This window comes from Homalodisca vitripennis, chromosome 7, assembly GCF_021130785.1.
Source record: "Homalodisca vitripennis isolate AUS2020 chromosome 7, UT_GWSS_2.1, whole genome shotgun sequence".
NCBI classification, from domain to species: domain Eukaryota; kingdom Metazoa; phylum Arthropoda; class Insecta; order Hemiptera; family Cicadellidae; genus Homalodisca; species Homalodisca vitripennis.
Genome location: NC_060213.1, coordinates 99,869,490 through 99,885,938, shown reverse-complemented (window position 1 = coordinate 99,885,938; position 16,449 = coordinate 99,869,490). Strand labels below are relative to the sequence as shown.

The window sequence follows — 16,449 nt, the reverse complement described above, 5'->3', positions numbered from 1 at the left end:
AGAATTATAGGCTAATTTAAAATGTACTGCTTTAGATAAAAATTACTTTAAAATAAAGCTGCTTGATAGCTTTCAGCACTCATCATTCATTATAAAGCAAAGATAATATTAGAAAATAACTGCTATGTTTAGTGGCCAGTGGTGCTGGCCTTACTAGCTATGGATGTATTATAGCTTGGCCAGTACAGCAGGACATACAAGCTGAGATGACATTAAGGCAAAAATTTATCCGCGCTTATGACAAAATGGCAGCAGTAAGAGAGCTGGCCATGCGAGCTCCGAGGACAAATTATAAATACTATAGGATTAAGTTTTCTTCTGTTAAACTTAGTGTACTACATCATACAAATAATTAATTTTTAATATTAAAAAATTAAAAATAACTAAAATAGTCCCAATTTGTTTTTCATATTATTTTTTTGTTTCATTGGCCTATAAAACTATACACATACAGTTCATAAATACACTTACATTTAAATTTATCCTCTCACCCCTCAAAGGCGACAGCCTAAAAAGATTGAAAGTTGCTGAAAGCACAAAAAAGTTGTTATTTATCTGATGTGTTGAGTTTAATTTTTTAACTGAAACATTCAAATTACCTAACCGCTCTGAGACTTTTTGTCAGCCCAATATGTCCCCATATGTTTCGATAAGATAACATTTATCATTATAATGAATTACATTCAAACATGCTTATTACAGACCATCTGGTTATTGGACCTCTGGATTTTTCTTTTTGAAAATTAGTTTTTGTTACTGATACCATGAACTAAGGAAGGATTTGTGGTTGTTAGCAATAGTTTTCAGTTTTGCTATCACTAAACTTTTCATGTCAATTCCCTTGACAACATTGGCTATGGTATTTTCACTGTCGCTAGTTTTAATGATAATGACAAACATAATCCCTTTTCCTTGATACCTCAGTCATACCACTACTTGTCAAAATTGAAAAGGCACTTACTTATTTTATTGTTTCTCTTTAACTTCAATTTTTATCTGGAGATTGTGTTGGTGATATTGGATCATTAAGCAGTTTGTGGAGACTATCTGAACTGGCACTCAATTATGAATTGAAACATCTGCAGTGATACAATTTATGCCAACTTGAGAAGAACCTCCCACAATAAATGTTCTGATCAATAGACCTCTAATAAATACAACATCAGAGTACAATCACTATATAATAAAACTGAGTAGCAGTGGGATGATTGGCAGCAAATTGGTGGACAGCCAGAGGAAGCGACCCTTCTTTATAAGTACTAGTTCAGCGCAAAATTTAAACATTTTGCATTTATCTGGAATGATGTAAGACCTAATACTTTTTTGGCAGTGGGCTATCGTTATTAACAAATTATATATGATCTAAATGGACTTACAGTTGGAACGGAAATGGAGCAAGGCGATTCTTGATATTTTCAAAGGTTTCTTTCTCTATAGTTTCTTCTCCAGTTTTCTTGTAAAATTTCACATTTGCCACTGGATCACTTGTAGAATCCAAATATAAGTAGAAATCCTCCACAGAAAATTTTGATCCCTTACAGTCGTTTTCCAGTTTGCTTAACACCTTGAATTTTTCTTTTTCAATGCATTCCTACAAAAAAATGAGGTGTTGTACATTAAAATGTATATACAAACAAAAGGACACATAAAGGTTCAATAAATAACTAAATATTATAGCTGCTAAATTTAAAACAGAATAGTAATGACAACTCCGAAGTTAAGTTTGAGCTTATAATTATATAATAAAATCAATAGCTAGATATGTTGCTAAGCAGTAATTTCGGGAACAGTTTGAAAAATATGGCTATTTTCTTTTGGGGTTCAAGGAATCGAGAAAGGTTTTTATGAAGAGAACATTTTAAATGTCTATATTAAAAATGAATAGTGCATAACACATTATACCATAAAAACCATATAAGAGGATATAACATCACTTTGGAAATCAAAGCTTCAGATAAATTGGAATGTTATTTTAGTAACATTAATCAAAATGTAAGAAAGTACAATGACTTCTTACATGATACAAGTGTCTACAAATTGCAATACAACATCTGTTCAAAGTTTTACACAGGCCAATAGTGTTCATTCCACAATCGATTTGCTGAACACTTACCCAAACTAAAACTGTTGGTGCAACAATCAAAAAACAACATTGTGATATAGTTTTTTCACAGAGGCTTAAAGAAAATCAGAGGTATGTACATTACCATGCCTTAATGAGTCATTATTTCTTAGACTACTGTCCATGTTTGCACCAAAATTTCCTCAGGAATCTTTTTTCTAAGGACTTTAGCAAAATATTGCTGAGTTAGGTACTGATAACAGTGTATTACAGCTTGATTTATCCTCATCTCTCCTACGGTTTGGTACCCTGGGGAGCTTGTGCAAACTATTAGTTTCAAAGAGCATTAAAAGTATAAAAAAACTATTTGAATCATCACAAAAATTAATTTTAGAGAGGCTTGCAGGCTAGCTTTTAAGGAATTGCAGCTGTTGACTCGGCCTTAAACACATTTAGGTGTCACAGACATTTTATAATACTGACGAGGTTTTGGAACTCGACTGAGTGACCAACCAGTTAGAATGATCGACCAATTAGAATGACTACAACTAACTCCACTGTTCAAAAAGTCAAAGTCAAAATCTCTTTATTCACATATTCTTCAAGATTAGTAGTGGTGTCAACATGTTATAATACATAGAAATACAGTGAAACAATGTAATAGAACTAAAGTGAAAATATTACATTTAATTTTTTGCTTTTATAAACATGGTTGTCTCCAATTGTAAAATTCGTTCATAGTACGGTCAATTTAGACATTAACCCTTGCAAAAATTCCCAGAAAGCTGAAAATTTGCATAGATGTTAGGGACACCATGTTATGAAACTATGAAAAGTCCACATCAATCCCATGTCTGCAAAAATCTTTATTCAAGGTAAAATTTTGTTAAAATGGGGTTTTTAAATTTTTTAGTGGGACAGTTAATTTTATGATGAAATATGTCAGACAAAAATTGTAAATCATGCGATTGTCTACAAAAATTGTCCTAACGCTTTTTTTCATAACACTGACCATTTTTGAGAAAAAGCAATTACAAAATTTTCTCACGCTGTCTATAATATGTACAAGTTTCCACGCCACCAATGAGGTACTGTACCTAGCGCGTTTTTTTTAATGTAGTTTCCCCGGTAGGCCTATTCCAGTAAAATGTAATGAATGTTTGGTTATTCTTCTTCTTTTCAGTCATTGCACTCTTGTCAGAGTGGTTGTTGTCGAGTAACAAGTTCCATTATACTTGGTTGTAAACATATTTTATTCATCGTCATCATCATTAATTATTTCTTCTTCTTCCTGTTTTCTGGTGCAGGTGGAAGAAGCGTGTGGGTTGGTTCCAGTACATTATTGACATGCTTCCACCCCATTGTTCTGGATCTAGTTGATTACCAAGCCACACCTGAACCTGTTAATATACACGATAAAAATGTTAATGAGCAGAAGCCGTGGTTGGAGGAAGGCCAGCTAATTGCACACATGTTTTATTACATGTTTGTTTTGCAAAAGATAAGTAACGTGATTTGTCTATGGAAGTAATTTTTTTGGAGCTCCATGTACAGACAGAAGAAAGTGAATTCCGTTGGTGATTAGAGTTTCTGGTGAAGAGTTGATATCTTCAAAAGCTTGTGCACAAGTAATAACATTTTCTTTTTCAAACAATTTAAAAATTGATTTTTTACCCCTTCAAAACATTGTTGATGTTTCACAGCCAGTCATAGCATGTAAAAACAGTATATGATTGAACCGATTGAATATCTTCTCAAATAATTGCTGCCACAGTTTCTAGGGCCTTCAATCGATCTTCATTACCTTTAGGTTTTTTCTTTTCATTCCAAGCTTGATTGATAATATTATAATAATTACCAACAAAACATACAAATGTTAATTGTCCTTGTTTCTCAGTAATAATGACTTACCATAATTAATTCAATCGTAATTTAATTGTTCTGTTAACATTTACATTTGTACAAATAGCTGTTAATTCCTCTAACGTAAACTGGCAGTCATCACTACTTTCAATATATGAAAATATTTCCACCATGGCGAGATTCAATGCTTCATCTTGAGGATGACCGACTTGGCCTCCAGTGGTCGGATTTAAAAATGAAACAAAGCAATCATTATGGTACTTAGCTTCAGCAGCAACTAAATCATGTTCAAATCGATGCGTGTAACGATAATTGTTGCGGTGTCATCAGAACAAGACTGAGCTGCTTTCTTAACTTAGTCTTTAAATGAAAAAGTTTTAACGCTACAAAACTTACGACGAGATTTCTGTGCTTGTTTCTTTTCGTACTTCTCATTCAATTCATCACCCCAAAATAAAAATCAATATTTTAAAACGGTTGTTCTTGCAGCAAGGTTTTTAGATGTCTTCTAAAACGAAGGTGGCTGGTTGTCTTTATTTCCTCTGGTAGTGTGATCCATATTTTTGTACCAGTGTAACTCTTCTCAGTGGATGTTAGTCTGTGTATTGGAAGGCAGAACTTTCTTGCATTTCTGGTGTTGTACTCCCCTGCACGCAGTTTTAGGTGCATTAATGTAGACATAGGTAGCAATTTCCAGAACATAAAGTTTAATGACTGTAAGAATCTTCAGTTCACACAAGGCTCCTCTACAGGTTTGTCTGGGTGGTAATCTCCCCAGTATTCTGATGGTCCTTTTTGGTAGAGTTATAGACATGTTGAATGTTTAACATAGTGGTTCCACCCCAAACAACAATCCCATACTGCAGATGGGTTTCGAAGAGAGCGTGATAAGCAGTTTTGGCTGCAGTAAAGTCGCTTACAGTCATCATTCTACGCATCACAAATAATCCTGAACTTAGTTTACTGCAGAGAGGTTACTAATATGGGTTGTCCATGATAAACTGTCATCTATTATAATGCCAAGATATTTGGTTGAGGTAACTTCTTCAAGATCAGAGAGTCGCCCTACGGTCTTTCTGAATCTTCCAAATATTAGTTGTTGAACACATCTGACAATAAATGATTAATTGATTGACTTTTACTTTCGATAGCTACTAAGTTGTTGCCATGACAATACTGCATTGACATGCTTAGTGCTAAGTATTTTTAGTGCTAGTTTTTCAATAATTTTGGAGAATGTTGGTAGTAAGGATATGGGTTGATAATTTGCTGGTTCAGTTGTAGGGCCTTTTTTGTGTTTAGGATAAACTTTAGCTACATATAGTGCCAATGGGAAGACTCCTGAGGCAAATGACTTGGTAATGTTAATCAAGGGGTCCCTGAGCACTTCTGCACATACCTTGACCAGTTTGGCAAATATGTCGTCATATCAAGCTGTCTATCTCTAGTTGTTTTGGGTCAATCTGACTTAGCAATAGTGCAGTGTCATCAGCATAAATGGTTAATTTACTAAAATCTTGCATGAAATGAGCTAGGTCATTTGTGAAGAGGATAAAGAGAACAGGACCCAAGACTGATCTCTGTGGCACTCCTCTAGTGATTGGGTTTGGGTGAGCGTGTCATATCTACTTTCCCATTGTTACTATTTTTAATCTCAACCAGTTGACTTCTATTAGATAGATAGCTAGAAAACCATTTATTTGTATTATTTTGAATTCCTAGAAGGTGGTGATGATCAAGACAGTCAAAGGCTTTGTTGTAATTGAGAAATACAGTAGTAGCAGTCTTGCCTTCCTCAAGCTGATCCAGAAGGAACTCCACTAACCTGATCCAGTTGTAGATTTATTCTTTAGAAATCCATGTTGGTGGTCAATGGTTATAAGTTTATTTTTATTAAGATCATTAAAAAGTATTTTTAGTGCTAGTTTTTCAATAATTTTTGAGAATGTTGATAGTAAGGATATATGTTGATAATTTGCTGGTTCAGTTGTAGGGCCTATTTTGTGTTTAGGATAAACTTTAGCTACATATAGTGCCAATGGGAAGACTCCTGAGGCAAATGACTTGGTAATGTCAATCAAGGGGGTCTCTGAGCACTTCTGCACATAGCTTGACCAGTTTGGCAGATATGTCGTCAATTGTTCATGTCTTTGGTTGCAACAATTGAATGATGTCAGACATCTCCTTGCTACAGGTAGCTTCTAAAACAAGGATATGAGTATCTTGGGCTTCTGGAAGAAAAAGTTTTGTTTATGTTCCTTTTTGTGGATTATTTTTGTTAAGTGTTTGTCTGCTACAGTAGTAAAGAAGGTATTTGAATGATCTGCAATTTCTTTTGGATTTGTTTATTCATGCCCTTGAATGATTAGTTGTTCACTCTCTTTATTTGACTTTCTTTCAGAGTTTATTACATTCCAAATTTCTTTTTGTTTATTGTTTGATTCCATGATTCTGGCAGAGTTATTCTGTTGCCTTATAAGTTTAATATGAAGGTTGTATTCTTTTATCAGAAGTAAAGACCTTTGTCTATGATCTTCCCTACCAGTTGTAAGATATAGCCCTTGGGCAGTCAGGAATTTTTGCTTTTTTCGAATAACTGAAGGGATATTAAAGACTATTTTTCTTTCATTTTTTTAAGCTTGGCAAAAGGACAAGCTTGGTCAAGTGCTTGCTGAAGGATTAAAAGAAAGTTATTGTATGCTTCATCTGCATTTACTGTGTTGTACACTTTTGCCCAGTCCTCTATATTGGATATGGAGTGAATTGTGATGGCCAAACGTAGATGACTTTTTGACCCAAGTAGGTTTCCAAGATCTATAAATGTACGTATTTTCTTGATCCGAAATTTTGAAATATGGTACTGTAAATACATTAAAACATGAAGTAAATTTAATTGTATGAAAGTAACCACTTTTTTACTGAAATAAGTTTTCAAGATTTGCAGATGCACATATTTTCCTGATCCAATATTCTGAACTGTTGCACCGTACATATATCACACATATTATATACACATTAAGTTAATTTTATCGTCTTAAAGTAGACTCTTTTATAGAGAAAAATATTTCTATACTAGAATCTAGTATTTCAATTCAATTTTATGTTTTTGATTTCTTTGTTTCCAGGCAGGTTTTATAAAAAACTGGAATGCGAGAATTAATCTGAAGCAGTGTAATTTTTCCTCTTGTTCCTGCTTATTGAACGACTTTACGGTCGCCTTTAATGTACTGTACATTAAAATGGAAAATAATTTAAACCTTAGTAAAAAACTCTCTGGTATCAACAGCATTTTACTAAGTTAACAAACTTATTTATTTATCACTGAGATGATTAAAACTCCATAAACCCTGTAGAATGTGAAAAAGAGATGTAATAAATGGAGTTTTGTCTGGGTGGTTTATTGTCAGAATGTACAAATGGTCATGTACAAATTTAAGAATATTTTGGTAATATGCAATATTTAATTATTATTATAGCTATTACTATAGCCATATTACTACAACTCTAAAATAACTAAATCAAAGCTTTATGACCTAAATCAAAGGACATAGTCATGTACACTTCTTTTTAAAATCTGTAAAAAGTCAGTTCCTACTACACACGATGGTTTCCAAATAAATAATGAGGATCGCTCCTTATACAATCCCGAAAATGGTCTCCATGGCCTTCTTAGCTAAACAAACTATGCTAGTTAATGTGTGCAAACTCTTCTCTGATAACCTATTGTTTGACCTGTTCTTTAGATTTAGGTGGTAATACTGAGTTCGTATTTTACCAAAGAGATGCTAAAAGTTCCCTGAATTCCACTGAAATAACTGCATGACCTTCTTTGGAACAAATTACCAGATTTTTAGAAACAAGTAAATTTTTTAGGAATTAATCCAAATTTAAATTCATTACCTTTACTTATAATTATAAAAATAAAGTCATAGTTCAACATGTCTGGAAATTGGTTTTCTATTCTCCGAAGGAAGTTAGTGTCTCACTTTGTAAGGACTTACCAAATTGAATGCAACAAATATTTTGAATATTTAAACTACTTAAATTCAAGTGTTTAAAATACCTTCTGCTCCTTCTTTGAAAGACGTTTTGCGATGGGAAAGTTGATACTTCCAACAAATTTGTAGAGATCTCTCTTAAGGACTCGCTGTAAAAGTTGTTGCGCTGCTGAGAGTCTTTCATCTCTGGAGTAGAGGATATCATAGAAAACATGATCTGTGAGTGTACTGAAGGACTCGGGTGCCAGATGAGCTTCCTTCAACAATGTTCTAAAAGGCATAAACAATAAAATATTTTGAACAACTAGAAATGAAATCACGAGTTATAAACATGATACATAACTGATAGTAGTGATATATATTACATAATATACTGAAATACAGATATTTAAAAATTCAAATAAAATGCTATAAAAATCATGTAAAAATACATGGTATTTCTAAATAAAAAAAAACCTCAGTTGTTCTTGTTCACTCATGACAAGTAACTGAAGAAACTCATTACTGCACTAGTACTAAAAGTACTTGCTAGAAGTATTGACACAGCAGTCCTTCAGAGCTGTGAGAATGATTGGTTTAATGGGGGTCTATAGTCTCTCAGAAACAAACGTAACTTATGAACAATTTGTAAACAATCCAAACAACTTACTCAGAATTGTTGATTTTATAACCAGCATCACCAGCTGCCTTGAAGGCATCAATACACCTGCAGTAAAACAGTACATATATTAATGAGTGCTGATAGTATATTTGCACTATAAGTAAATGTGTTGCAAAACCTCATAAAGTGGAGTACAGTTCGGCCGCACAACAATTTCAGTGCTCACTTGAATATTTGTAAAAATAATTGTTTTGTATGATTTTGAGATTTAAACCTATTATTCTTGCCAACATCAAAACTCAGATCTAAAGACATGGCAATCCAACCAAAAGAAGACAGTTTTTGGGCCCTTGTTCATTGCTTTTTACAAATAGCGTATAATCAATATAATGAGGTTTTTACTTAGGGTCATGCATTACTGACAACTGAACTATGAAGCTATTATAAAGGGAATTCATGATCATAAAAGAAAACTAACAAGTTTACCACAATTGATTACAATTAAAAGATAAACAGTGTAGCTTAAAACATTCTCAGTACGTTTCATTTATACACTAGACAATTAAATGGCCAATTTGTCAGACAATGTTACCACACTCACATCTGTTCGATGTTGATCACCACCTTGTGACGATACGCGGCGTAGTGCAGCGCAGACCTCACGCGATACATGTCATACAAGTTGAGCATCTCCTTGTCTCGGAAGTTGATGTGTGTCAGGCCATCATCATCATAGAGTATCGTGCTGAACTCCAACAGTCGCCGATAGTCAAAGGTAATGCGCAGATTCAAATGAAGTCCGTCCCGCAAGAAATAGTCCCATCTGTCCACATCGATTCCTGTATTCTTGTTGGAAACTATCTGAACAAATGGTAGCATCATTTGTAAGAAACACTGGTTGAGATAGAACTTTTAAGATAGAAAATGAAAAAACTTTTAGGAAGGAAATCTAATAATGGACCTACCTACTTATATTTTTAATGAAACAATGAGGTGAATCAATTTCAACTCAGTGAAGTTAAGACAGAAAGTAATATTTCCTTGACAAAACAGTTATAACAATAGTTATTAAAAATTAGTTTGGTTTGTGTCTATTTTTTAAAAATTAAACATTTATACAAAAAATGGCCAAGGTTACAAAAATAATGAAAATCGTATAGAAATTCCAGATATTGAAAGTAAAGGAGGAATATTAAATATTAAACACTAAAAAAGTATTGCTTTTTATCATTTATTTATTTGTTTTATATGTTATTAAACTGTACACTGAATATGGCTTAGTGCCAAAACATGTGTCTACAATGAGAAATGTATAAAATGGGTATACATTTCTTACTTCTAAAACTAATTATAAAGATAACTCTACATTGTGGAGTTAATAATATCATGTTAAATGTATATTTTCATTTAGTTTTTAAAATACTATTATGATTAAACCACTAAGACCAAAGAACTCTTAACAAAAAAACCATCACTTTATTGAAACATTTCAAATCAAAATATAAATGTATGAGAGCCGATTTTATATTTGTTCAATCCAATCTTACACTGTGATGGCCAGACAAGTGACAGGTCTACGGTGTACACAGTAGTAGATTGTGCATCTTCAATGTGTTTATAGAGAAACATTATGAGTGATGGTGTTGTACGTGAATGGTGTAGAAAGTTTAAAGATGGCGCCAAACTAACGTGCACGATGAAGGACAGCTTTGTTGAAAAAATTGACAGTTCTTAGAAAAAAACCGGGGATTCTTTAGAATTTCCACAAGTGTAAAAATGTTCTCTTTAATCTATTGTTACAGAAAATTTAGGTTACAAAACGATTTTTGATCACCAAGTCCAAAAATGTTGACTGATACCCACAAAACTCGCAGAATGGTTTCAACTTTGACATTCTTTAAATTGAGCCTTGAATTTGACATTCAGTCATATTTAAAGTTTTTATGCTATTCACTCACAAAATCATTACTCTTGATGTTTTTTCTGTAAACACAGCACATTCTCCAATTAATTTCTGCTACACTATTCTCTTATGCTTTCAGGAAACTTACTTATATAAACCACTTGTTTAGAAAAAATATGTAGGCTAGTCTAAATTGTATTAAAAGGGGGTAAGGTATCCCCATAAAACACTTGAAAAACTAAAAGATTTTTATTATATCTGTCTTCTACACATAGTGGATGTAGTTCACGTTCATTGATAAAGATATTATCTCTACAAAGCTAGCAGTTCTAAAGGCTGTCGCTAAAGGTAGCTCAAATCTGTGGTCACACAGTAACAAATGAACCATGTAATGCTACACCTGAACCCATTTAGTGGATACATTTAATATGCAGTTCAATGTAAATGAGATAGGTGTCAAATTGATGACAAAGATTGTCCATGTTTCATGCGCAAGGTACACTTTCTATATTTTAAGCCAGTTTTTAACCCTCCAAGCGCTACTATCGCACTGTGCGATATGTTCGAACCACTTTAAAGTGCTACTATTGCACTGTGCGATATGTTCGTTTTTGTTCAATTACCGTAAAACGGTTTATTTAACTATTCCGTAATTTTCATAGTACAACATACGAGAGATTTCTCTATGCATGGCTCTATTTTGAAAGCCTTTGAGCAGAATGGAAAATAACAGTCAGCTGATTTTGTCAGCCGCGCTTGACAATCAGCTGGAGACGGTGCCCACAACCTGGTGCGACTGACTGGTGTGAAACTTCGTGTGTGCGTTGTATGTTCTACTTCTCAAAAACAAACACGTAGACGGTACTGGTGCCCTGGATGTGATTGTGGTCTTCATCCTGGTTGCTAGAGTGCCTTAGAACACTTCAGTAGGCCTGTAGGGAGAGGCAAAAGAAAGAGGGTAGCGCAGCAATTAGAATCTGACTCTGACTAAGTTTCTTTAGTCAAATGCAAATATATATATATATATATATATATATACATATGTATAAACAAAAGGACCATAATAAGATTTCTTTTACTATTCATAATTATTATAACAGACATTTAGCTTTTGTGAGGTTATATGTACATCCAAATCAATATTGTTTGAGAAGTGTTTACTTTGAATGTGTCCTTTGTGCAACATTTTGGTGTGCAGAACATTTTTTTAGTTTTTATATTTTGTGTGTGTATTTTGGTTCAAAAGGCTTTGAAGTGACATTTTTATTGTTCACAATGAAATTTGAAACAATTTGTATATTTTGAAATATTTTAAACCATGTTTGAAAACGCATTTACAACCTCACCATCTAAAAAAAAAAACAAAAAGAAAACAAATTATCTACTACTCATCAAGATTTTTTTTAGAGAAAATTTTTTGAATTATCTTTATTTCCTAAAGCATGTTTATCTGAAAAGAATGATATATAACACATGATCTTTGAATGTATATTTGTATCTTAAAAGGCCTTTTAAGAAACCATGTATTTTGCTTCAAAACAGCCCAGCACTTTAAAGTGATTTAGTAACCACTTGGAGGGTTAATTATAAGCATCCAAATTTCATCAACTGAACCTTTATAATTCATAACTGGTTTAAAATATAAGAAGTAACTTGCAAAACAAATGTACAAAATCTTCTACTTTTATTTTTACAACAAATAAAGCAACTATAATGGGTTTGCATAAAGCTTTACACGAAGCTTCATGAGCAGCCCTTTAACCCCTTCTTAAAATAAAGAATTGGAACTAAATTCAGAATTGATACAAAAGTTTGAAATTATATTTCTTAAATTTGATTTAATTAATTAATTTCTCACCAAATTATTGAATTATGACACTAAAAAGTACATATAATAATTTGTTTATTTGTAAGTAGTTAAAATATCTACTCACTTCGTAGAAGAAGTTGTCTTTATTGGCCAACAAAGGCTTTTTATTTTCATCTGGTCCACCAATGATCAACTCCTTGATAATTTTTATTTCTTCTTCCCCTAAGTTGTATTTCCTGAATTCTTCATGTAAATTGTTTTCTTTTACCAAATAATCAAACATTTGGATCGAGGCTGATTCATGCTGAAACACAATCAGTGCTACAAGTTGGTGAAAAAATATAATAACAATAATAAATTTGAAATTTATACTTTTATATAAACCTTGACAAATCTAATTATATTAAAAGCCAAAAATAGCGAGTTGAGAGAAGACTATTCAGTACATGACCTAGAGCAACAAATAAAGACCGAGCAACATTTTCTGAACTATTCATGCATGCACACTGGGTATGCATGCATTTCATGTGGCTGTAGACTACTCAAAATACTTAACTGTAATGCTCAAAAGAAATTTCAGATTGCTTTAAGTGTATAAACTAAGTAAGTTTGTATCATGTAATATGGTTATTTAAAAAATAATATATCCTTGTAGTTTATTTACTAGTTAAAATATGAAAAGTTCTTAGTTATTTGGTTAAAAGAAATTATTTCATAAAATTACATTGAAAAGATTTAAATTACTAAATTATGTTAACCATAATATAAAGTTTAGTAAATTGCAAGAACATTAGATTTAAGTACGCAATTGTTAGAGAAAACAAAAATATAGTTATATTTTAAGTTTAACTAACATATAGTATGGAAAAATGTTTTCCACTTCTGACTGTCACTAATAACATTCCTACAGTTGTGATCCTGTACAACCATTGAAACTATGCTCAATTAAATTAATTGACAGTTTATTAAAAAAACAAAAGAATAATTCATAAAAAATATCACGAACTACTTTAAGAAGTTAACAAGAAGAAAAACGAAACTGGCAATGTATGAGTTATGGTCCATTTTAAAAAGAAATAAAAAAAGTATTTGGAAAAACTTTGACATGAACATAACATTTTGCACAACAAATAAGATGAATAATCTAATTGGAAATCCAAAAGATAAAATTTTAGATGAAAATAAAAGTGGAATTTACAAAATTTAATTTACTGTGAAGATTGTGATAAGATTTACATTGGCCAGACAATAACAACCACTAAAAAAAATGTAAAGAACACAAAAGATATTATAAATACGGACAAACTCACAAATCAGGTATTGCTAAACATGCATTAGAAACAAATCACACCTTTAAAAACTTCACATTATTAAAACAAGTCCATAAACAAGAAGAACTCAACGTTGTACAAAAAAAAAACTAAATATTAAACAATAATTTTGGACCAATTCAAAATTCACCCTTCATTAAAAAAATAACTAAATTCTTTTTGACCCAAACTTTTATACATATATTAATATTTATTTTATTTTATTTTTAACTAAAAAAATTTTGTATTAAGCTTTATTCAGTTGATAATTGTTTTAAATTGTAAAATATTTCTGTTATTACAAATTATTGATTCACACCTGACGATGGCATCTTTGATGTCGAAAAGCCTCATATGAAAAAATAACATTATTGGATAATTGTGAGATTCTTTTATCAAATAATAAAAAATAGTTTTTCCAATAAGAAGAGCTCCTCCTTCAATGATATGCCTAAGGGGTTCATTGATTTACTGCTCCCAAAACTCATCAATAATAAAGTATGTTGTAGATATATAATGAACAACCAAACCAACTGCGGACAACTGACAACAAACCCTATAGTGGCATGTGCTCTTTAGTTCAATTTTAATAATTAGGTTGTTTTTATTTAATGAAAATCCTATTGTGCATTGAGTTGACACACAACATGTTACTTGTGATTCATGGTTTGTGCACGTCACAACGCTCTGGTATGATTTGTTTATTTCAAAAATAGACTGTAGTTGTATGTTACGTTAGTTATCCACTTGAGGAAGAGATCAGATTGCAGGTCTAAAAATGTAGTGTTAATGATTTCTTGCATCAATGAACGATGGGAAATGTCTGAAAAATTCCTATTACATTTGCAATAATTCCATATTCAAAAACAAACTTCATTACAAAAGGTTTTTATAAATATTTATATTATTTCTTACTATTTTATTTATGTTGTCTTACGAGAAGAAGATTAGAAACCTCTAATTGCACTTAATTCTATTAAGGACCTTTGTGTTTGCTTCAAGAGTGACATGATATTTAGGATAGGGGTAGGAGCTGCCTCCTATGGAGATCCATGAGGAAGAATTGAGGACATTATATTTCAGTCATGGCGCCTAGGAAGAAGAGGAGGGCAGCTCTTTATCAGCCTCTCCAGACAAAGCAGGTAGGGATAGCATGCCCTTATGTGTGGCTAGCAACTACCTTTAACACATAGGGGCCCAACAACTCCACCACTCTTCCTCTTTCGATCTACCCTTGAACCCAAATATCCTAACATTTGTGGTTAGTGATGTGCCGCTCCTAGACATCCAAAGGGTTACCAGATTTAAATGACACATTGGTTTTGTTGTACCCAGTGTAGGTTTATCAAGAAGGTATAAACCAGACAGAAGTGAACCCTCCAGAGAGATCATAAATTTTATGATTATTCGTGAGATTCTTGTACCTTTCTACATCACTTTTGAATATAAAGAATGTCATATCACTGAATAAATTCCTGTAGCTGGATTCGCTAGCTAATTCTCAGGTTCTCTGCTTACCTTCCAGTCATAACCCCATGTCTCCGTGATTCTCTCCCAGGTATGAGAGAAAGGGCCGTGGCCTAAGTCATGACACAGAGCTGCCAACTGCACACAAAGAGTCATCTTAAACTTATCCTCATTAGAGCGTGGTCCTGACTCACGTGACAAAAGCTTCTCCACCATCTTTCCTGCGAGGTAACATGTCCTGCACACAAATAATGTCAGTTGCAACAAGGGCAAATATAAACGTTTGAGACAATATTGGTAAAAGTGTGTACTTAAGCATAAACAATTTCTAGCTGATCTTCTTAAAACATTTCTGGCTGATCTAAACCAGCACTCCAGGCAATAATTTTCATCATGGTTCACTGACTCAAGCATGAACTATGACATGAGTTGTGATGTGGTTTCTTGGTCGTTAAGTCACACGTGGAGTTACAGGTTCAATACAAATTCAATTTTCTCACATTGTCAAGATTGTATTTGAGACTGCACGCTTTTAGAGGAACAAAAAAAATGACAAAACAGGTCTAACTACTTTTGTGATGCAGACACTTTATATTCTTTAGGTGAAGTAAAAATGTAAAACAAGAGAATTGCATTTTCTCAAGCCTGCCTTACCTCATTTCATTATGCAGGGCAAATATGCAGAAAGTAAATGTACTAAGGCTCTAAAGGCGAAAAGGATTTTTTCTAACATGTTGGCTACACTGCCGTGTAGCCCAATCTCCCGCCAAGTATAAAATATGTGGCATCATTTGTTACCTCGTTTAAAAGGAATAACTCTGGTTGAGGATTAACAATGAAGTAAAAACTGCATATGGTAGTAAACCTATGAATCGGACAAGTGTGTTCAAGTGGTGTTGTGAGTTTAAAAATGGTTGTATGTCTGTGCATGATCAGAGGAGTGGAAACACTTCAGTTGTCACTAAAATTCTGGAAAAAATTGAAAATTTGTCTGTAACGATCACAGATTGACTGTGGATGAACTTTTTGAAATATTTCTGCAAATCTCCAGATCTCTGCTACACAAAACCATCACAGAAACTCCTAGATATCGGAAACTTACCATGAGGTGGGTCCCAAATTTGCTGACAAACATAAGATGAATCGAGTGGAGCCGGGGTTTGTAGTGTATTTAAGACACTACAAACTCCATGGAGATAAATTTCTCCTCTCCATCATTTGGTATTATGCAGTATTTACTTCGTTATAAATCTCAATTGGAGTTTTTTTGCTTTCAAATGAGATAGCGGTAGACGTTGCGTATTACGCACTTGGCGGGAAATTGGCTTAACATTCTTCACAAAAACGTATTATCCCATAGACAGTTCTCAACTGGCCAAGAACACAACACAGCATTGTAGCCAACATGTCAAAAAAATCCCTCTGGCTGTGAGAG

At 32.9% G+C, this 16,449-nt stretch overlaps 1 protein-coding gene across 2 annotated transcripts in view; it reads right to left on the bottom strand.

Annotated features, from left to right (window-relative positions):
- Window positions 1-16,449, bottom strand: part of LOC124366092 (deoxynucleoside triphosphate triphosphohydrolase SAMHD1) — a 70,626-nt gene that overhangs the window by 17,302 nt on the left and 36,875 nt on the right. Inside the window, exons 4-9 of one of the 2 annotated variants that reach the window (XM_046822341.1) lie at window positions 15,066-15,252; window positions 12,362-12,541; window positions 9,126-9,385; window positions 8,573-8,629; window positions 7,989-8,193; window positions 1,377-1,591 (exon numbers count right to left, since the gene is read on the bottom strand). In XM_046822341.1, the coding sequence (XP_046678297.1) occupies window positions 1,377-1,591; window positions 7,989-8,193; window positions 8,573-8,629; window positions 9,126-9,385; window positions 12,362-12,541; window positions 15,066-15,252 (1,104 nt within the window). The remainder of the gene's footprint in view (window positions 1-1,376; window positions 1,592-7,988; window positions 8,194-8,572; window positions 8,630-9,125; window positions 9,386-12,361; window positions 12,542-15,065; window positions 15,253-16,449) is intronic. The other variant, XM_046822342.1, reaches the window with a different exon arrangement.